This window comes from Dendropsophus ebraccatus, chromosome 11 (assembly GCF_027789765.1).
Source record: "Dendropsophus ebraccatus isolate aDenEbr1 chromosome 11, aDenEbr1.pat, whole genome shotgun sequence".
In the NCBI taxonomy this organism is placed as follows: Eukaryota; Metazoa; Chordata; class Amphibia; order Anura; family Hylidae; genus Dendropsophus; species Dendropsophus ebraccatus.
The window spans coordinates 37,218,957-37,241,599 of NC_091464.1; the positions used below are offsets into that span (position 1 = coordinate 37,218,957).

The following is a 22,643-nucleotide window of genomic DNA, read 5'->3' on the forward strand; positions in this document are numbered from 1 at the left end:
AGAACACTTCATTGCTTTGAACAAGATTAGTGCGAAGTGCAGAAATCATCCGTTACTCGGGGATACGTTCAGGCTGAGAACACAGATGGCAGGAAGAGCCGAGAATAGAAGGCTTAGATGTTACAAGAGTTCTCATTTGGAAATGAAATTCTTTGTTAGGTGACAAACAAATTACAGGCACATAAAAGAAGAATAGCCTAGCCTTTGTGATAATACAAATTGTATTGTGCCATGAACATTTCTTTTCTTTAGAATAGCACAGTTGATCCTGCAATTTTCTTTTCAGTGATTATATTTCAATAGACCACTACATTATATCAAATCAAAATAGTGTACACAAGCTGTCCATCTGAGGACTGGCTATAGAAGGAAAATGGAGTGTGCCACCTCCAAGTCCCCTCACTTCTTTCATACGTTCACTGGAGAATGTTTAATATTAATCACAATAGCGAGGGACATTATCTGGCTGAGTGGTGCAAGCTCATGTAATAAGACTATGACAGCGGCAGGTTATGGGCGGATTGTGTAAACCTCTAGAAGTGCATTGGAGTTAGATAATACGAATCATCTTTAGTGCAAATCCCTGCCATTCAGACAGAGCCTTGCTCCTTCTATGCTACTCTTGCTTTTAACTATAAAATTAGCATTTGCATGGCCTGGATTGTTTATCCATGAATATTGTCACATAAAATAGTATAGGCAAATGTGAACTAAAACCAGTAAAAAAAATTGTCTTCATACCTTTATGTTGTTATGTTATCCTTTTTATGGCAATTATGGACTTTATGCATTACAAGAGATTTCATAGAAATCCTTGGAGTACAGGCATGCTTTTATTCCCATTTCTGCTACTATTTGAAGGATTTAGCCGAGGGTCCAGAGGCGGGTTGAGCAGACTTATTTCTGTGACTTTTTATATGAAAAGTTAAAATATATATTTTTTTAGTCCATGTAAAAACTAGTAGTGGTCCTTGTGAATTACATGTTTCAAGCCTTTGTGGATCTTAGGCGTAACCTCAGGCTATGAATAAACGCCATGCAGGATCAAGAGGCCTTAATCATAGTGGTCACCAGACTACTTTTTTTTTTTATCAAGCTCTTTTATTGTTTATTTTTTCATTTTTCAAGCAAGGCAAAGAACTGTTTACCCAAATGAAAAACAAAAGCAATGCGCAAATTTGTAAAGGTTAATATACCATTTAAACAGTCTCTTAGAATACATTGTAGTTTCAGTGAATTACATTAAAAAACATCACAAATATCCGCTAACTTGTGAGTCGAAAGAAGTAATTAAACAAAAGTAACAAACAAACAATATTGGTGGCTATGTTTAATCATCATAACCTAGGAGTAAAGGAGAAGTCCGGCCATTTGAAAAAATTGACAGCCGACAAGGGGGGAATAATAAACAATCATACTTACCTCTTCCCTTGCCTTTCCAGTACTGGCTTGCCGCTCCGGGACCTCTGCTACATGATCTATTTTGGCTGCAACGTCATGTCAGTGACTGGGGTGGGACACCACTGCAGTCACTGATTGGTTGAGTGGGCAATCCATAACCCTGATCTGGCATTAACCACCCCCTCCACTCCTGAGTCATGAAAATATCGGAACTTGGAGGGAAATGCCTTCCGTTGGGGGTCCCTGAGTCTGTGAGCTGATGCTTCGGGAGCACAGGGTGAGGTAAGTAGTGGTTATTTATTATGTTCCCCCTTTCCCGTACCAGCTGTCGTTTTTTTTCAAATGGCTGGACTTCGCCTTTAAGTTAGGTGGGTTGATTAATGATTATGTTTTAGTGTGACCATATGGTGTTTGCTGGCCTCCCATGGAGCTCATATTTTTGTGAAAGCTTTAATAGTGCCTATGCTGCAGGCTATATAGCTCTCAGTAGTGTATACAAGTCTTATGGAATGAGGAATATCAGAGAATGCTAGAAGTTGTTTCCATTTCTTGTGACTTTTGTAAGAATTTTACATAGTAGGTGTCTTTGTTCACGTTCACGAATTGCCTCTAAAAACTGGTATTTGAGAGCAAGGGTGAGGGTAAGCAGGTCTGGACGCAACTTCTTCAAAAGCACTGCTATTTGACCCCAAAAGTGTTTTAGTGTTGACCATCTCCACCAAATGTGAAGCAGAAACTGGATTAGAGAATGGGTACATTTTGCTTAATTTCAGTGGGGTATAATGCCAGTTCATTCTGGTCTTAAAGGCTTTTTTCTTGGGAAGTGCTTATTATGGACTTCATAGAACACTTAAAGACCAGTATCCAATTTTTGGAGGCAGGGATGTAGCTAGGATCCATGGGGCCCCATAGCAAAAAACTAAGTGTATGTGCATGGGGCTCTTGTGGCTGGAGGTGCAATGCTGCCACCTTCCACGGGAGAGACTGGCAGGGTGGGAAGTCAATGGCTTCTCGCTTTGTCAGTCTGAGCGATGCAGCTTTTAACTGTGAGCATTCATCGCAAATGATCACAGTTCAAATATCAGGGGCCTGCAGGCCTTCTTAATGCAGAGGCCCCGTAGCAGTGGCGTGGTCTGCCTTTATGGTAGCTACTGCCACTGAAGGTGCATTGTAGGGAGGACTCCCACTGGTGAATTGTGATCTTTAGTAAAATCTTCAAAGTCTATTACAGATTAGTTCCAGTTCGAGGAGAAGTTTATTAGATAGCGAAGACCATTTGTTTTAGAATGGACTAAATAAAGGATATGTGTTTTAACTTGGTGCTGAATCCCCATCACCTCTGTACACTGTATGTCTGAAACAGCCTATGTGCAGCAGGTGGTGTGGGGAGCTTTCGTCATGATGATCTTATGTATGCTTACTGCAAAGATTTCCAATAAGGATGCAGACCTTGGGAAGCTGGAAGACAAAAAAAAAGCATAGTTTTTCCTAAGTACTGGTTGAAAAGAAAGTCACGGAGCTCCTGAGAGACATGTTGACGTCTTTCCTATGTCTTTTCCAGTTGACCGGCCTGTCAGGGTATATGCAGATGGAATATTTGATCTCTTCCACTCAGGTCATGCAAGAGCCCTTATGCAAGCCAAGAACCTGTTCCCAAACAGTTATCTGCTGGTTGGAGGTAATCTACAGACTGACAAAAATGTTCTCATGACAAAGAAATGCTGGTGTTTGTTTTACAGATTTGTAATTATTATAAGTTTATGAAACAGTAACATATAAAAATCAGGCTGTGCGCAAATCATACTTGGCAAGAGTCCTAATTTTGGTAGGAAAAAGCTAACTCAAACATAGTGTTCTGGGGGACAGTGCCACATGTGATGTCCCAAATTTGTATAGTTAAATGTTGCCAGTAGGTTTGTTATTCTTGTTGGTATAGATTAAATGTATTTTATTCTCATTTGATTTTCAGTATATTTCAGTATATTCTATTATTCAAATGTCCTACCTAATGTAAAAACACAAAAAAATGTTTTAGATCTTTTCCCCTCAGTCCCCTCAGTTCTAGCAATATGTGCAATAAACGCAAACCCACCATGTATTTGTAAGTTTGCTGTGCAGTTCCTGCAGGTACATATGTCATAAATTGTTTTTGATATGTATACTGCCTGTATATATACTGTATACTGCAAATGTTTATTTGAGTGGTCGCTTGGAAAGGAGAGTACTTTCCTATGCAACAAAAATGAAAACCAAAAGGACACACTTGGCTCCTATCTAGTCTATGGGGATCTGTAGACACGTACAGCATATATACAAGCAGTATTTCCTGGTGTATATGCTGAACAATCCCACCAGATATGGTGTATTCTAACATAAACATGTCTTAGGCCCAGATTTACCAAAATGTCTAAAAAAACACTGGCAGTAAGGTGGGAAGGAGGTGTGGCCTGCTCCTGCGCCTAGGTTATCAAGGCTGGCCGGCTGTACTAACTTATTAAATCCAGCTGGGGAAAAAGGGGGCAGGGAATTATTTAAGACTGGCCTACGAGTACGCCTTCGTCTTGATAAATTTCCCTCTCAGTATTTTGCAACAAACATTTTTCTTAATGAACCACATGCTTTTGGCTGCAATCTCACCCTGCCCTTGAACCTCACTGATGTCCAGGGAAAATTGCAAGATTTCATAATTTAAAAAAAAAAAGAAGATAGTAATACATTAAAAAAAAAAACTAATAAAGATTTTTTTAAAGAGGTTATTCCCATTTGGCTAAAAAATTTGTATATTGTTGGGGCTGTACAGAAAGAAAAGCTATACTTACCTACCCTCAGTCCTCCGTAGCTCCCACTGCATCTTCCATTTGTTTGCTCTCCCTGTGTCTAAGACAAGAGCTCTGAGTGGGACCTGCAGACAGTGGTGTCTTGTTTTGGCCAGTAACTGACTAAGCAGTTAGGCACTGCTCCTAGTTCTCGTATTGGACACAGCCAGATAAGATGATCAGCACGGGACTGGAAGCATAGCTTTTTTTTTCTTTCCTGTGCAGCCCCAGCAATATTTTAATTTTTTAAAATTTTTTCCTGTAAATGTAAATCTGAAATGACAAAAGCAAAGTGATCGCTAGTCAGTTTCTTGCCATTAACTGTGAAAACATACTAGGTAAACATTACCGGTAACTAGAGATGAGCGAACCTCAAGCATGCTCGAGTCGATCCGAACCCGAACTTTCGGCATTGGATTAGCGGTGGCTGCTGAACTTGGATAAAGCCCTAAGGCTATGTGGAAATCATGGATATAGTCATTGGCTGTATCCATGTTTTCCAGACAACCTAAGAGCTTTATCCAACTTCAGCAGCCCCAGCTAATCAAATACGGAACGTTTGGGTTCGGATCGACTCGAATCCGAACCCGGTTCGCTCATTTCTACCGGTAACCATCTAATTCTGAAAGTGGTTTTTACATGTTTCTTGTGTACAGTTTCTGTATTTCATTATTGTATTAAGCAGAAATTACCTTAGGAACAGTTTTCTAATGGTGTTTGTCAGTTTGCAGTGATGAGTTAACTCACAAGTACAAAGGTTTCACAGTAATGAATGAGAATGAACGCTATGAGGCTCTGCGCCATTGTAGGTATGTGGATGAAGTCATCACTGATGCCCCGTGGACGCTCACTCCAGAATTCTTAGAAAAACATAAGGTAATAATGATCTCCAAAGATATGGATTCTTTGTTATTGATTAGTTGTTGGCCCTGTTGTAGAATATAGTATAGTAAATATTATTCCTATCCATCAATCCATTTATTCTGATCGGCTATTAATAGTTAATGTTGCATAGGAGCCCCTTCCTGCTGCCAATACATGTCAGACCCATCAATGCATGGCGTCCACAAGACCACTGAAGGTGTCCTGTGATATCTGAGACCAAGACATTAGGCGTAGATCCTGTAAAGCCTATAAATTGAGAGATGGGGCGTACTTGGATCAGATCAAGGTCTTGGGAACTTAGATGTCTATTTACCACCTTGAACTCTGTTTAAGGTCTGGAGTAGTGGATCCACTGGACCGTCACTAGCGATGGCACTAACCTCACCAGGGAGCGGAGTCTAAGGGGCCGCTGGTTTTCACCAGAGTCCGCCGCAAGGCGGGATGGACTTGCTGCGGCAGGCGACCCCCAGGTCGCTACCCCTGGCTTGGTTGCTAGTGACGGCAGGCGAGGCGTGGCAGGAGCAGTAGGCAGGAGATGGTGCTGGCAGAGGTCTGTAGGCGTAACCGCAGGTGACAGGCTGAACACAGGAGCAATAGTGTAACAGAGGAGGAGGAACCAGGAACGAGGACTAGAGACCAGGTAGCGGACAGGAATCAGGAACAAGGACTAGGGATCAGGTAGCGGACAGGAATCAGGAACAAGGACTAGGGACCAGGTAGTGGACATGAATCAGGAACAACAGGGAGCTGGGCCAAACGCTATGGAAAGCATGTGGAGGCTCCAACACCTGGAAGGAGGCAGGGCTGGAACTTAAAAGGAAGTGATTGACATACAGGCCAATTAGGAGCGCACTGCCCCTTTAAATCTGAGACAGCCGGCGCGCGTGCCCTAGGAGGCGGGGACGCGCGCGCCGGCCGGCACAGCGACGGACAGGAGCGCGGTGAGGTGAGGCGCCCCCCGGGGCTGAAGCAACAGCAGCGCCGGGTCCCTGCCTATGGACACCGGCTGCTGCATGGGGAAGAGAGGAGTCGCGGCGGCGGCCCGGAGCATGGGACGCCGCCGTGGCCCTAACACTCTGTCATGTTGAACCATTCTGGAATAAATTTTTCAGTATGACAAGGTGGACCATCTCACTGAATGGAGCCACTGCTATTACCAATCACTGCCCCCTCCCATTGGGGACCCCCAAATCCCTGCTCAGTGGAGCTGCAGAACGTGCATGTGTGCTGTGGCCCCATCCATTCCCAAAAGAGGTGTCGGAGAGTTGTCCTCTGTGTAGGTTGCACTCTGCTAGTTTTGGCTTACAAATGCTGATACAAAATACTGATGTAAATACTGCTGTGTAACAGTAGCTTTTCAGTCATAGGCAAATACATCAGTATTTGTGCCCTTTCACAAATAATCCCAATAACGTGAATTACTAATAGAAAATGATTATAAAACTTTGATGGGTGGGTCCCATTGAACAAAAATTGTTAACGGGGTTATCCAGGACTAGAAAAAAACACAGTTAATTTCTTGCAAAAACAGCACCACCCCTATCACTAGCTTGTGTGTGGTATTACAATTTAATTCTATCCCCTTGAATAAAATTGAGCTGCAAAACCCACACCCATAGTATTGCTGTTTCTGGAAGAAAGTGTTTTTGTAAACTCGGATAAGAGTTTATTCACACTGGCTACATTATGGTTCTTTCTTGGGTTTATATAGAGCAGCATATGTATAGACATAAACAGGAGGCCTCTTCCTAATAATAATAATAATAATAATATATATATATTTATTATCTCACAATATTATATAACTAACAACTATGCTTATTATAGAGCAAGCTTATAAAAAGCAACTTGAACTAAGCCCAGAGCATTTTTAAATGGCATTGCAGCATAATTCATGATCATGTTTTGGGTTTAGATTTGACACAAATTAGGAAGAAATGCTAAAATCTTCCCTTGATCTCCTTATCATCATATATGCATGCTCAACATACACACATAGACTTGTTATTACTTTGATCTAATGCAATTTGGTTCATTAAATTTTCATACATTCCGGGGAACCTCCCAGCTAAACTTTTCTATATACTTTACAGATGATGAGGCTCTTGCTTGGTTTATGTTATTTTATGTCGATGGGCTAGTCTGGTGAGGGTCTACAGCAGCCCTACCACAGAAGCCATATATTATAGTGAGCACAGGGGGCTAGAGCTGCTGATTTATTGTCTGTATGTTTAATCATGGATTTTGGAAACCTCCGTTATATGTTGTGTTCTTTATTCCCAGATTGATTTTGTGGCTCATGATGACATCCCATATTCATCAGCGGGTTCTGATGATGTCTACAAACACATAAAGGAGGCAGGTAATCTGCTTTACTATTCATGGTCAAAGTGGAAGAATAGACCTTGTTTCTGTAGAAAAAAAAGTACAGATATTTGGTATCGCCGCATTCATAATCACGCCGGCAATACAAGTAAGAAAGTTAAAAACATGATAAAACATGATAAAACAAAATGTTGTTTGGATATTGTCCACAAATTACCATCAACCTAAAGTACAATGTGTCACAAAAAAAACAACCTCAGAATGGCCTGGATACGGTATATATAGCATCTCGGAGCTATAAAGTGAGACAGGTGAGATTTGACCGAGCCCATTGGTGCCATTAATGCAATGTTCCTCCCCGCCTTCTAAGAGCCATATTGCTTTTTTTTTCCCACCTACAGGGCTGGTTGGGGTGTAATTTTTTTCCGCCATGATCTCTACTTTTTATTAATATCATATTGGTGTAAAAGAAAATTTTTGATCACTTTTTATTATTATTTTTTTTTAAAAGATCAGCAATCCTGGTGTGTTTTTTTTCCTCGATTACGCCGTTCACCGCGCAGGAACAATAATGTTATATTTTAATAGATTGGACAATTCCGAACGCTGCGATATATAATATGTTAATTTATTTTATTTTTTTATATTTATATTTTTATAATGGGCAAGGAGGTATATTAAACTTTTATTGGGAGAGGGGTTTATAAGGTTTTTTTTTAATACTTTTATATACTTTTTTATTACACTTTTTTTTTTTTTACACTCTTATTTTACAGTATAGCATGCAACTATTAGATTGCATATACTGATCTATGCTATGCCATAGCATATCATAGATCAGTGTTATCAGCGATCTATGCAGAGAGCCTGACTCAGAGCAGACTCTATACATAGAACGCCCATCCAACAGGCTTAACTAACAGTCTATTGTGATACAGGATACGCTGGTAATAGACAACTTCTTTGGTACAGACTTGTGTTCACTGGGTCTGTGCTGGTAGAATATGTAGTTATAGCGGTGCTTGGGTAGCTTAGTGTTGAGCAGTGAAGAGAAGAGTAGAGGAGTTTGTTGTGAGAGCCCCAACCCAGGGTAGTAGTGTGCTCTGCCGGAACTTGAGAGAGAGATACTTAAGAGAAGAATACTTGTAAGAAGAACACATGTGTCCGTGTTTTGCTTAACCACCTTCTGCCCTGCAGTGTCGAGGTACCAGCCCTATCGGGGTGACACAAGCCCCAGTCTTGGTTACCTGAGAGTAGCTAAGTGTCTAAAATTATCCAGTGTCACCTGCACTGCGAGATAAACCTACGTAGCCCTTCATTGCGGTTGCTTTGCTCTATCCGGATCAGTTCCTCTGTCCTAGGACACTGCCCTGCACTGTTTCAAGACGTTCACGGCATGGTCAGGAGGTGATCTCTGATTTGTCGTCCTTTTGGGGTCTAACACTGCATAGTGTACATAGTGGTACTCTTAGAAGTAAAAGTCTCTAGGTTTTCCATACATGTGTGTCTCTGACACACACCACGTCTCAACTGTTCCCTAGGGGCTAACTAACCACTTCCCCAGGGTCTGTGTGTATGTATGGAGAGCAGGGATAGGTAAGAGAAGAGAGACTATCTCCCATTAGTCAGCACAGACCAGGTGGTACATAAACTGTAACCCTTTAGCAGCTACAGCTGTGCAACACATCATAGAGTTTAAACATAACCCTGGCATCTGGTGGTGAAACTAAAAAATACACCTACATCACCACTGAAGGGATAACTTTGCGACAGGTGCCATACAAGGGACACCACGCCTGGCAGGCTTTATCTGTAACACTATAGCTTCTTTCTAATGCTGGGAAGGTTATTATGAGGTCAAGTTGCTATTTAATTCACTGTGATTAATCCTCCCAGCATTACAAAGAAGCTACAATGTTGCAGATAAAGCCAGCCAGGGACTTCTTTACATCAGTCTCATAAGGGAGGGGGGAGGAGGGAGAGACAGAGAGAAAGGCTCACACACAGATTTTTGAGTTTTCAGCAGAAAGTATCAGCTGAGAACTGGGAGAAGGAGGTGAAAAAGGTATGGAAGGAATTGTTAGTCTCACCATAGGAAGCAACATACTAAAAGTAATGAAGTGGAATAACCCTTTAAGGCTAAAAGTAGCCTGGTCATGAAGAGGGTAATGGATAAAGCTGTTGGTACATTTATATTAAAGAAAGAAAAACCCACAATGGTCAGAGAGAGAGAACCCGTAAATGACAATGGTAATAATACATTTTCATTTACTGAAAATAAAATAATAAAAATCAGACAATGCTTTTGAATTATCATTTATCAGAAAAATCAGAAAAATCAAAGCAAATAAACTGGCCTGGAAAAAATGACGATTCTCATAGAAAAGACTGAGAATAATTTGACCATAGAGACATTTTAAACTAAGGTGTGTCCTGTAATTAGCACCACAGGTATCTTCATACTTGTAATCAGCCAGTATGCTTATTTACTAGGTGAAAAGTAGTCAGTATGCTCTTTGGTGTCATGGTGTGTACCACTGAACCAAAGAAAGCTAAGGACTGGCAGACTGGCCCACCAGAGGACCCGACGTCTGAGTACTGGAATCTGCGGCACCCAATGCCTTCAGGGGTTGGTATTTTGAAAGCAGTCAGCTCTGCATACAGACCGTAGATCTGTTCCTGGCACTTAGCAAAGTTAAAGGGGTATTCCCCCCAAAATTATTTTTGCATTAATACATTGCCCACCCGTAGCTTTCCATCTTTCCAATATAAATTTATTAAGGATTCTGCACAGTTTTGCTGTTATCTAGGTGCCCCAACCCCCACGGATTGCATAGAATCATCAGCTCTCAGTCCACTCCGACACCGCTCCCTGCTCCTGGCCCCGACCCTCCGAGACGGCATCACGTGTCCTCCATCTCTTCAATGGGCTGGGTTAGCGCTTCTAACCCAGTCCACTGAAGTGAGGGAGGACAGTGAGACGCAGCACCGCCCACTGTGTGCCCCTCGCCCTGTAGGTCACCAGCTCTATGTAACCTCCCCACCTTGAGCGTACCCACAGTCTGTGCCCCCCCTCTCCCGGTGGCCGCTGGCAGCCTCCGATAAGTGCAACTGTGTAGCGGCGCCCCCCACAGAGATCACCCATATCATGCATCTCCCTCCCCCCACACTGTGTGCACAACCCCTTCACTCCTCCCCTCTCCATCAGGCTGTGCATTTACCCCCGCTCACCCGGTGGCTGCCCGCAGCGCTCCTGTGCCTGCAGCCCCAACTGTGTGACGCCCCCAGCCCCCTCATCCGCGGCCACCCGCAGCCTGCTCACCCCTGGCCGCCCGCAGCCCTCTCACCTGCGGCCGCCCGCAGCCCCCTCACCCGCGGCCGCCCGCAGCCCTCTCACCCCTGGACGCCCGCAGCCTGCTCACCCCTGGACGCCCGCAGCCCTCTCACCCCTGGACGCCCGCAGCCCTCTCACCCGTGGCCGCCCGCAGCCCTCACACGCGGCCGCCCGCAGCCCTCTCACCTGCGGCCGCCCGCAGCCCCCTCACCCGCGGCCGCCCGCAGCCCTCTCACCCCTGGACGCCCGCAGCCTGCTCACCCCTGGACGCCCGCAGCCCTCTCACCCCTGGCCGCCCGCAGCCCTCTCACCTGCGGCCGCCCGCAGCCCCCTCACCCGCGGCCGCCCGCAGCCCTCTCACCCCTGGACGCCCGCAGCCTGCTCACCCCTGGACGCCCGCAGCCCTCTCACCCCTGGCCGCCCGCAGCCCTCTCACCTGCGGCCGCCCGCAGCCCCCTCACCCGCGGCCACCCGCAGCCCTCTCACCCCTGGACGCCCGCAGCCCGCTCACCCCTGGACGCCCGCAGCCCTCTCACCCCTGGACGCCCGCAGCCCTCTCACCCGCGGCCGCCCGCAGCCCTCTCACCCGCGGCCGCCCGCAGCCCTCTCACCCGCGGCCGCCCGCAGCCCTCTCACCCGCGGCCGCCCGCAGCCCTCTCACCTGCGGCCGCCTGCAGCCTTCTCACCCCTGGACATCTCACTATGTCAGTTCTGCTACATCCTCATCACATCTCAGCTCTGCTACATCGTTTTCCCTATCTCAGCTCTGCTACATCCCCATCACATCTCAGCTCTGCTACATCCCCATCACATCTCAGCTCTGCTACATCGTTCTCACTATCTCAGCTCTGCTACATCGTTCTCACTATCTCAGCTCTGCTACATCGTTTTCACTATCTCAGCTCTGCTACATCGTTTTCACTATCTCAGCTCTGCTACATCCCCATTACATCTCAGCTCTGCTACATCGTGCTCACTATCTCAGCTCTGCTACATCCCCATTACATCTCAGCTCTGCTACATCGTGCTCACTATCTCAGCTCTGCTACATCGTTTTCACTATCTCAGCTCTGCTACATCCCCATTACATCTCCGCTCTGCTACATCGTGCTCACTATCTCAGCTCTGCTACATCCCCATTACATCTCAGCTCTGCTACATCGTGCTCACTATCTCAGCTCTGCTACATCCCCATTACATCTCAACTCTGCTACATGGCCATCACCTTCTCAACTCTGGTACATCATCATCAGGCATAAGCATTGCATGATGGGAAATGTAGTTTCCTATCTTGGATATAGACCATCTTTTAGAAAAACTTGTAACTCAGGAACGGAAGCAGCTAAAAAGACGGGAGACGGCTCAAAATTCTCAGGGGGACTTCGTGAACAAGACTAGCTAGGTTTGGAGGCATTTCATTTTTTTAGCTCTTGGGGGGAATACCCCTTTAAAAGCTATGGTCAGCGTAATCTCCGACACTGATCTATGTTACAAGTCAGCGGCATCCAGGAGATGAATCATGCAGAGAGCAGGAATACCAGGCAGTTCTTACTTGGAGAGTAGCAGTAGTAAGTCTGTATACTCTATATACTGGTGCTAGTTGAAGGAAACCATAGAAGAAGGAATATCAACTCTCTACCACTGTACATGCGTAATTTGTAACTATGTTTACACTGTGTAAAAAAAAAAAAAAGAGTCCATTGTTACTGATTTTTAACTGAAGTCAATGGAAGGCATTGAGGTCAATGGTATGATGGCTACCCAATACACATAGGGGGACATTTATGAAGGTTTGTCTCATTTCCTGGTTCAGCATGGGTAGGTGGAAACGAGGACAGGGTGCACTACTGTTGAGCTCGGTATCACTGTGTCTCCCTCTGAGGTAACACATGTCTCCAAGGTTAATTACCTGTTACATCATGGCAGCGCGAAGGGAGTTCAGAGAGGGGTCCTGCAGGGACCCCGCTCTGAATGGCGCCGCTCCCGGCTGGTATCTGCAGCTGGGGAGCGCCTCCATTAGCCGACGCGGGTCCTGTTGCCTCACCAGCTAATTAAGCATCTAAATGACAGCTGCATTTAAATGCTGTGCTCCGCACTTTCCTGGTATCTAGTGGGACGGGGAGATCCGTTCTTCTGGCCAGGCCGGGCAATGATGCTGACCCGGCTCGGCAATACATTGCTGTGGTCTGCAGCAGGCCGGATCTGATCTCATTGATCAGTGCTGTGTATATAGAAGTCCCCCAGGGGGACTTTTGGTAAAGTAAAAAATAAAGTAAAAATGTTTTTTTTTTATTAATAAAAAATCCCCTCCCCTAATAAAAGTCCAAATCACCCCCTTTTCCCATTTTATAAATATAAATAAACAAATAAACAGACATATTTTGTATCATCACGTGCGTAATCGCCCGAACTATCAAATTATGACATACCTGATCTTGCACGGTAAACTGTGTAAGCGCCAAAAAATTCCAAAGTGCAGAATTGCGCATTTTTGGTCGCATCAAATCCAGAAAATTTTTTTATAAAAAGTGATCAAAAAGTCGCATATACGCAAACAAGGTACCGATAGACAAAGTATACTTACTACTCCCTGAGGTCCCGACATCTCAGCCTGGCCACTACTCTCAGAGCTGGTCGGCAACCTAGACAACAAGCTATCAAAACTAAAGGGAGAGAAGGGGGGCCAAACTACAGAAGAAACATTTTTTTGCTAATGCAAAATTGTTTTCTTTGCATTCCCTATCACCCAATAAAATGTAGATGATAGGAACACCCCTTTAATTTAACAGAACCGTCATTTTTGTCCAATTCAAAAGCAACATCTGGTTTTCAGTTGATTTGAACTTAAATGTAGTATTACTTTTATAAGTTTAAAGTTATTTCAGTGACCATAGTTGGTTTGTCTTTCATTAACGAAATGGTCCCAACAATTTCCATGTGTGTCTCCCTGTCTGGAATATCTTTATTGTGATGTTCACATTAGATGTCATGGTACCTCCGGCAGCCTATATGTGATATGCATTAAGTAATAATTAGGTAAGATTTGCTTGGAGGAATTAATGGTAAAGGTTGTCTAAGACACAGATGACATCCCTAAGATTGGTAGATAATACTGCTATAACCACACTCCTATACAATCCTCTCATCCAGTGCACCTTTCCTCTCTGTGACAGGCATGTTTGTACCAACACAGAGGACAGAAGGTATCTCAACGTCAGACATAATCACTAGAATCGTCCGTGATTATGATGTTTATGCCAGGCGCAATCTCCAGAGGGGATACACTGCAAAAGAGCTAAATGTTAGTTTTATAAACGTAAGTATAAAGACTGCTAACAAAGCCGCTTCCCATAGCGACTACTTTTTTCCCCCCACCTTTGTTAACTACAGTGTTTAAAACCAGTGCTCCCATTTCATTTGCTGAGCTGGTCTAATGTAGAGTGTTGTGTACAACATTGAATAGAAATCTCCAGTTTCATTTTAAATCATAAATTATTACGAGAGTTTGATGGATTATAGGGGGATTAGATCGATAATCCCCCTTTAAATATAAATGAATTCCAGGATTCAGTTCTTATTCCTGATAATTATGCTTTTGTGTTGGAAATCCCTTTGAGAACACCAATGTTACAGATCCTAATGATATCACATAACCTGGCATCCTCTGACAAGACACATGGCCCGCTTTCCATTATGTCGTATACTTCTTGTATATGCAGTGATGTTTCAGAGCACTGTATAATAAGTACATTCCATTTATAATGCAATCAGATAAAAAATACAGGAACAAACTTGTATGGTATGAATTACACTATGGGTTCAGTTTTCTTTTGTCGGGAAGCCACTGTTTTAGTGCTTGCATATCTCCCCATTATTTCCCCAATAGTCGGTAAGTCCTGCAATGATCCAATGATTATTTATGTGGCCCTACCCACACAATGGTCAAGACTTCTTTAAAGTAAATGTACTATCAGGTACATTTGCTTTAACATGAACCGTTGCCCGATTCCCGTGTTTGGCACTGTTCTATCCACGGGTACCGGGCCAGTGCTGAAGTACCGGGTCAGTGCTGAAGCACTGGAGGCAGACTGGGCCGCCCCCAGTGGCAGGAATCCCACGCCCCTGTATAACGCGGCTCCATTGATTCTAACGGAGCTGCGTCATAGAGGGGCGGGGGATTCCTCCCACTGGGGGCGGCCCAGCCCGCCTCCAGTGCTTCAGCCCCAGCCCGCGGCTTCCCTGCGACGGCGCCGATCTGTTCGTGGGTTACGTTAAAGCGAATGTACCTGATGGTACATTTGCTTTAAACCAGCAATGATGAACGAGATTGGCACTTGTTTAGGCTACATTCACACATCAGTTTTTTTTAAATCCGTTTTCACTGACCAGGAAACACAGAATCCATTACAACCTATTAATTTTAATGGATGTATTCAATATCCTGCCTGATAGAAATGACTGTAAAATGGCCCCCAGACAACCATGTGACCTTTTTGGGGGGTTTGGGGCAGGTAATGACATCATTTTTGACATCCCCCTTTTTTTCCCTCTTCACTACACCTTTATTTGCGGATCTGCAAAAAAAAATAATTGGATTACAATATTGAGCACAGTACGGATGCACAACGGATGATTTTTTTGCAAATTGTAGGTAAAAAATAGAGGATTCAGATTTTCATCCTTGACGTGTGAATGTAGTCTTACAGTGAGCATTAATATTGCCCTTTAGACTCTATAGTGTCATCGCTTCCATTTATAATTGAGCCATGAAAGCTATGCTTGATTGATTTTCAAGATTCCAATGAATCCTGATAGATCCCAATAACCTATAATGAGGTCTGTCAGTATTTCCAGTAATGCGGGCTGCATTAATAGAGTTTTGGACTATTCTATAAAAATAGCTGGAAATCTAAAAATGTTAATATAGCCAGAATCTCCAATTTGCTCTGTACACTATAGGCCCGTAATCCCTTGATCTGTCACCTCCCTGTTGAAGTGTGAACTGGCCCCAGTACCTTATAGCTGCCGCACCACCTGAGAATGTCAGGCACAGCGCCTGAGAGCTGTGCATGGCAACTATAAGGTACTGGGACAGTCCATACTCCACCAGGGAGGGGAGCACAATAACTACTGCATCATCTATAACTGAAATAATAACTTCTGCACAGACTTCCTGTTCTTTCTCCCCATTTCTCTTTGCATAAAATATTGCTAATACTGAGAGCTTTCTGCTTCTTTGAGGTAGTTCTCTTCGGTTTCTGGTCCTGAGTCCCTTCACTCCAAGGACCCTATAGTAACCGTATGAACATAAACTGGAGTTCTAATGATATGCCAGTTGGCGTTCTCTGTGTAATCTCTAGAATATTATATTTAGAACAATTTAAACTGTTATTCATTTATTATTAGGAGAAGAAATACAGATTTCAAAACCAAGTAGATAAAATGAAAGAAAAAGTAAAAAACGTGGAAGAAAAATCTAAAGAATTTGTCTACAAGGTGGAAGAGAAAAGTCACGATTTAATTCAGAAGTGGGAAGAAAAGTCAAGAGAGTTCATTGGAAATTTTCTGGAGTTGTTTGGTCCTGATGGTGCCTGGGTACGTGCTACACTTCCATTCTTTTATGGCTATCATAGTGTTCTAAGTTCCTTTTTCTGTACTTGAGGCCCATGGAGCGTTTATTTTTGAATCAGGCCAATTTGGGCAGATATTGCTCTGATTGATAAAGACAACCATCAGTCGAAGAAACAATTATCGGCTAATTTTTCTTCTTTAAATGTGTTTAAAAATCATTGGCCATTGGCCGCACATTGGTACTTGTTATAGCTGATCCTTGGCCAATGGCTGATGTTGCACGATAATCTGTAAGGCTCTAGCAGATTAGTGCTCACCTACTCAGGATTTTGGGGACTTGTAACACATCCTTTAATAATATTAAACATAATAATAATAATAATGCTTTAATTTGTATAGCGCACACAGATTCCGCAGCACTTTGCCAATTATTTCTCCCTGTCCCCAATAGAGATGTGTAAAACTTGCGGTATCTGACACCAAAATGTTAGTAGCAAATCCTGTAAGTTCTAAGGATCAAACTAGCTTTTTCAGAAGATTCGAAAGTTGCTAGATTGAATTGATATTTGGGGAATCTAGGGGCCAATTCTTTGTCACATTCCGGAAATTTTTATTGAAATATTGTATTGCCCTTCAAAAGTTATACAAATCCCCAATATACACTTATTATGGAAAATGCTTATAAAGTGCTTTTTCCGTGCACTTACTACTGCATCAAGGCTTCACTTCCTGGATAACATGGTGATGTCACTTCCTGGATAACATGGTGATGTCACTTCCTGGATAACATGGTGATGTCACTTCCTGGATAACATGGCGATGTCACTTCCTGGATAACATGGTGATGTCCCGACCCGACTCCCAGAGCTGTGCGGGCTGTGGCTGCAGGAGAGGATGATGGCAGAGGGATGCTCAGTGTCCCTCCAGTGCCCTGTGCCCCCCCTTCCCCGCTGCTTTGGTGGTAAACAGCATGGACACCCTGACCAGTCTGTGGCTATGTAGCCTTATGCACAGCAAATATACAATACTGAAAGGAGTAAAATGTACGGAGCCAGGGGCGTAGTTGGATTCATGGGGCCCCATATAAAAAAAAACTGTACAGGGCCCCCCTCCCCTACACACAACACAAAGCACTGACAACACAAAAAGCTCTTGTGGCCAGAGACAGAATCCTGTCTGCAGCCAGAGGAGTGACTGGCAGAGCAGTTGGCTGCTTCAGTGTCGGTCCACTGTATTTTACTATAAGGGCCCATTAGGAGCCCTTATGGTTAAATATATAGGTGCAGAGCAGTCTACCTTCTGCTTAACCCCTTATGTACTGCAGTGTGTAAGTGACCCAAGGTTCACCTACATGCTGCAACAAAAAAAGGGTCAAAAAGCAAAAGACAAGGAGATCTCTGCTTCACTGCTCCTGCACTGATTAACCCTTACCTCTGCAGGAGCTACAAGTACAGAGGTCAGGGATTATCAAAGCAGTGAAGCAGAGATCTCCTTGTCTTTGCTTTTTAACCCTTTTTTGTTTTGCAGCATGTAAATGAGCTAAGCAGAAGGACACAGGATGGCTCTTACCTTCCCTGTGCATCCCCTGGCCCCCCTGGCCGAGCCCCATGGCAGCTGTCTTACCTGACCAGTAGCTACGCCACTGTATGGAGCATATAGCTTATACATTATAAATTGCGGAACATGGCAACATTGGTTTGGGTTTATAATTTTTTAACTTGTGCTCCAAATGGCCATTAAACAAAATGCACAATCATTAAATAGCAGGTACAACAAACCCGGAAATATAACCTAAATCCACGTAGAGTGCATGCCAATCAAGTTACTCCATCTATTTTAAATTTATCTCTAGCTGGGTCCTCAAGATCTAAAGTATCTACAAGGCATTAACCCTTTCCCAACCATGGGTCATTGATGCATCAGTGTCAAGTGTTTTTGGACTTTAGCTTATTATAATGATCCCATAAGCTGAAGTCCCTAGCTCTGCCCCCTCCCCCTGTTAGAGGTTTGTAACAGCGGCATGGGAGAGAGGGGAGGGGACAGAGATCGCGGCCTTCCCTCCTTACCTCTGGCCACTGTAGCCAGAAAACTGGAAGCCTGAGGCTTTTGGTTTCCATGGCTACTATTGGGGCTCTGCGATCACATTGCAGAGCCCCGATGGTTACCAGACAGAGAATTCTTCTTTTATAGAGAGCGCAGTATCTATAGGGCTGAATGTCAGCACCGACTCTGGTGCAGACAGTTGTGGTGGGTCCCTGGCGGTCACTGACAGCCGGGACCCACCGTGGATGAAACATGTAGGTTCTGGGAACGTGAATTAATGTCGCTGCAGCCTTGGCATAGACTGCAACAATGTTAATTCACAGTGCAGCGGCGGGAGGGAGTTAATAAACATTTCAAATGGATTACAACTATCTGTGGGCTAGACAAGGGCAGCCTGGTGTATCAACCCATCTACTTCATATAGATTCAAATTTACATGGACAATATGTTTTCAGATAAGTGTCTCTCCAATCTTATTACAATATTCGTCCTGTTTTGAATTCTAATAATGTGGGTGGTGCAGATTGTATCCATCTTGCCGCAATGGTTTTCCTAGCCTGATAGAGGACATGTTGGACACCTAGCAAGGTATAATGATTTGCAGATTGTCTAGAAGCCCAGTATACACTGCTTTGGGTTTAACTCCAGGGTGACACCAAAAACCCCTGTTATTAGATAATGATTTTTTTTCAAGTAAGATTCAAGTTCCCTACAGCTCCACAGCCTGTGTAATATGTGTGCCTCACTCTCCCTACATCTGGGGTAAGTGGAGTCAGATCTGTACCCTATTTTAAGCAATACGTGTGGTGTTTTATATACGTGGTATAGTAAAAGAGCGCATGGGCGTGAGGAATGCCCCTTTAATGTCATGGCTGAGCATGTAAATAGAGGTAGATATACTTATATTTAATAACTTACTAACTCTATTAAAGGGAAGGTCCCTTGATCTGAGGCAGCAGTTTAAAGACCATGTGGATAGCAGCTACAAAGAGTAACTCTGTAACCTACGAACCAAACATACTCCTGTAATAGTGCCGCTGGGACCTACTGTATGACATCAGCAACCACACTTTATAGCTTGTGGACACCTTGGGGATAGCTTGTCAATGGGGATTGATTACCCGATTCATTCTTTTTTTTTTGACTTGGCAAAAATCCATGAACATGTGATGGTTCATTTACAGACAAACTGCAGAACCACATTAAAGCCACATAAAGATTATAAACAGAGAATTAACCCCTTAAGGACGGGGCCCATTTTGGTTTTTGCGTTTTCGGTTTTTCCTCCTTGTATTTAAAAGGCCATAGCACTTGCATTTTTCCACCTAGAAACCCATATGAGCCCTTATTTTTTGTGTCACTAATTGTACTTTGCAATGACAGGCTGAATTTTTGCATTTGGTACACTACAAGAAAACAACAAATGGGGGGCATGCACAGCCAAAACAATTTATAAGGTTGGGTGCTAACAATAGGCATATAGAAAACCTGTATACCAGAGAAAGCAAAGAAAAGTATATGCCATATAGTAAGTAAGCACACCACAAATCATAGAATAAGCTCAAAAATAACAGTACTTTATTCCACAGGTACAAAAAGAGATATAAATAATACTCATAGATCCAAAAGAGATTAAAAACACTTAAAAAGCACACCAAACGTGGAGACACCACGTGAGGTGTCATCCACCTTGACACCCCGTAAGAAGATTATAATGTGTCCTGTTCAAAATAAAGAAGGTAAATAACCCTTCAAAAGTGAAAAAAATATATTGCCATAAAGAATAAGAAATCAGAACTAATACAAGCAACAATAAGATGAATAGGCAGATAATACAGTGATACCCAAACAATAGATAGTTACCACCTAACCAAGAAATGAACAGTGACACAACGGGGTGTCAATAGGAGGAGCCCCACGCGTTCCGTCCGCACTACCGGACTTCCTCAGGGGTAATGGGATATGTCAAAGGATCTATATTTATATGGTAATTCATAAATGCTAAATCTGAACACAATAAGTTTAATCAATACCTGTGTGGGTGATTGGCTCCATGTACCCTGGCTCCAAGATGGCGCCACCGGCGTCCCCAGTACCAGTAGTACGCATGACCAAAATGCACTGTGCGTCATGCGGTCACATGATAACAGTGTACCACATGACCGCAAGAAATCCTACGTCATACGGTCACATGAGCATAATACATCACATGACCGCATGTATTCACTACTAAATAAAAAATAAATAATAAAGGAAAATACATATATTTGCTCAACAAAAGTAGATCTACTTATAGCGGTCATGCGTATAATATATAACTGGTATCCATGAACAATCAAATATACCAATACATCGCAATGCGCATGCGTGGCCAAAATAAAGATAATCACGGAGTATATATAAACACCATACTGTGCTACACTTATAATGTACTGTGCGACCCCCAAACAAACAGTGCAAGGAAAAACAAATTAGTGATATATGTATAATAAGAAAAACCTAAATGCCTAATCATAAATAATGAACTGTAATAAATATGCCAGCGCAAAAAGTGCTACCAATGATTAATAAGATGTCCCCAACATGATTATCAAAAACCATATATACCAAAATAATTGTAATAGGTCCCATAAAAATTGGAAACCCATATATTGAAATATTCCCAATATTGGTGATATATATATCATTGCACATGTGCAAAAAAGATAATATTATAAAAAAGATACCTAAATACATGATCATAAATAGTAAAACATGTACATACATACAAAAATACATATATACTCACACACATACACACATACCAACACATACATATGCACATGTACGACCCCTTAATAGCTTTAAAAATACACCATTATAATAAATACGCATGCGCCAAAGAAATTATCAAAGATAGTAAGATGTACTAAAGGGTGACCATCATTTCCAAATTTACGACAATAGTTCTATGACATGATAGTTACCCTTTTAGGTTCCCCAACATGATTATCAAAGACCATACATCCCGGAATAGTAGTAATAAGTCCCATAACAAGTACTAAAGAAGATAGGAACACTAGAGACGCAAACTCAGAGCCAGGCACAAGGAGCCAATCCACAAAATGTGCCGAAAAAATTAATCGGCACAGTTGTAGTCTGAACAATAAATTAGTAATAACAAAGGAAAACATATATTTACAAAAAAATAAAAAAGAAATATACAAATATATACAGATGTATGCAATCACAGTCAAATGGCAATGGAAAGGGGACGCCAGCGGCGTAGTAGTGCCACACGAATATGTCCATTAAGTAGATATATACAATTCTTCAGAGAAAATCCATTCCGATGTAGAAGAGGGCCCAATGTTGCAGTCCTGATGAAATGACAGACAACCGTGTCCCAATACAGGCAATAAAGGCTCCATCTGCAATGAGGCATAAGAAGTCCCACGGGGGTGGCAGCTGCCACCCCCGTGGGACTTCTTATGCCTCATTGCAGATGGAGCCTTTATTGCCTGTATTGGGACACGGTTGTCTGTCATTTCATCAGGACTGCAACATTGGGCCCTCTTCTACATCGGAATGGATTTTCTCTGAAGAATTGTATATATCTACTTAATGGACATATTCGTGTGGCACTACTACGCCGCTGGCGTCCCCTTTCCATTGCCATTTGACTGTGATTGCATACATCTGTATATATTTGTATATTTCTTTTTTATTTTTTTGTAAATATATGTTTTCCTTTGTTATTACTAATTTATTGTTCAGACTACAACTGTGCCGATTAATTTTTTCGGCACATTTTGTGGATTGGCTCCTTGTGCCTGGCTCTGAGTTTGCGTCTCTAGTGTTCCTATCTTCTTTAGTACTTGTTATGGGACTTATTACTACTATTCCGGGATGTATGGTCTTTGATAATCATGTTGGGGAACCTAAAAGGGTAACTATCATGTCATAGAACTATTGTCGTAAATTTGGAAATGATGGTCACCCTTTAGTACATCTTACTATCTTTGATAATTTCTTTGGCGCATGCGTATTTATTATAATGGTGTATTTTTAAAGCTATTAAGGGGTCGTACATGTGCATATGTATGTGTTGGTATGTGTGTATGTGTGTGAGTATATATGTATTTTTGTATGTATGTACATGTTTTACTATTTATGATCATGTATTTAGGTATCTTTTTTATAATATTATCTTTTTTGCACATGTGCAATGATATATATATCACCAATATTGGGAATATTTCAATATATGGGTTTCCAATTTTTATGGG

The 22,643-nt window shown here is 42.8% G+C and overlaps 1 protein-coding gene across 3 annotated transcripts in view; it reads left to right on the top strand.

Annotated features, from left to right (window-relative positions):
* The window catches only part of PCYT1B (phosphate cytidylyltransferase 1B, choline), a 59,451-nt gene that overhangs the window by 31,315 nt on the left and 5,493 nt on the right, over positions 1-22,643 (top strand). For all 3 annotated transcript variants that reach the window (XM_069945502.1, XM_069945503.1, XM_069945504.1), the window contains exons 3-7: positions 2,963-3,079; positions 4,942-5,093; positions 7,386-7,464; positions 13,935-14,077; positions 16,168-16,356. In XM_069945502.1, coding sequence (XP_069801603.1) covers positions 2,963-3,079; positions 4,942-5,093; positions 7,386-7,464; positions 13,935-14,077; positions 16,168-16,356 — 680 coding nt within the window. The remainder of the gene's footprint in view (positions 1-2,962; positions 3,080-4,941; positions 5,094-7,385; positions 7,465-13,934; positions 14,078-16,167; positions 16,357-22,643) is intronic.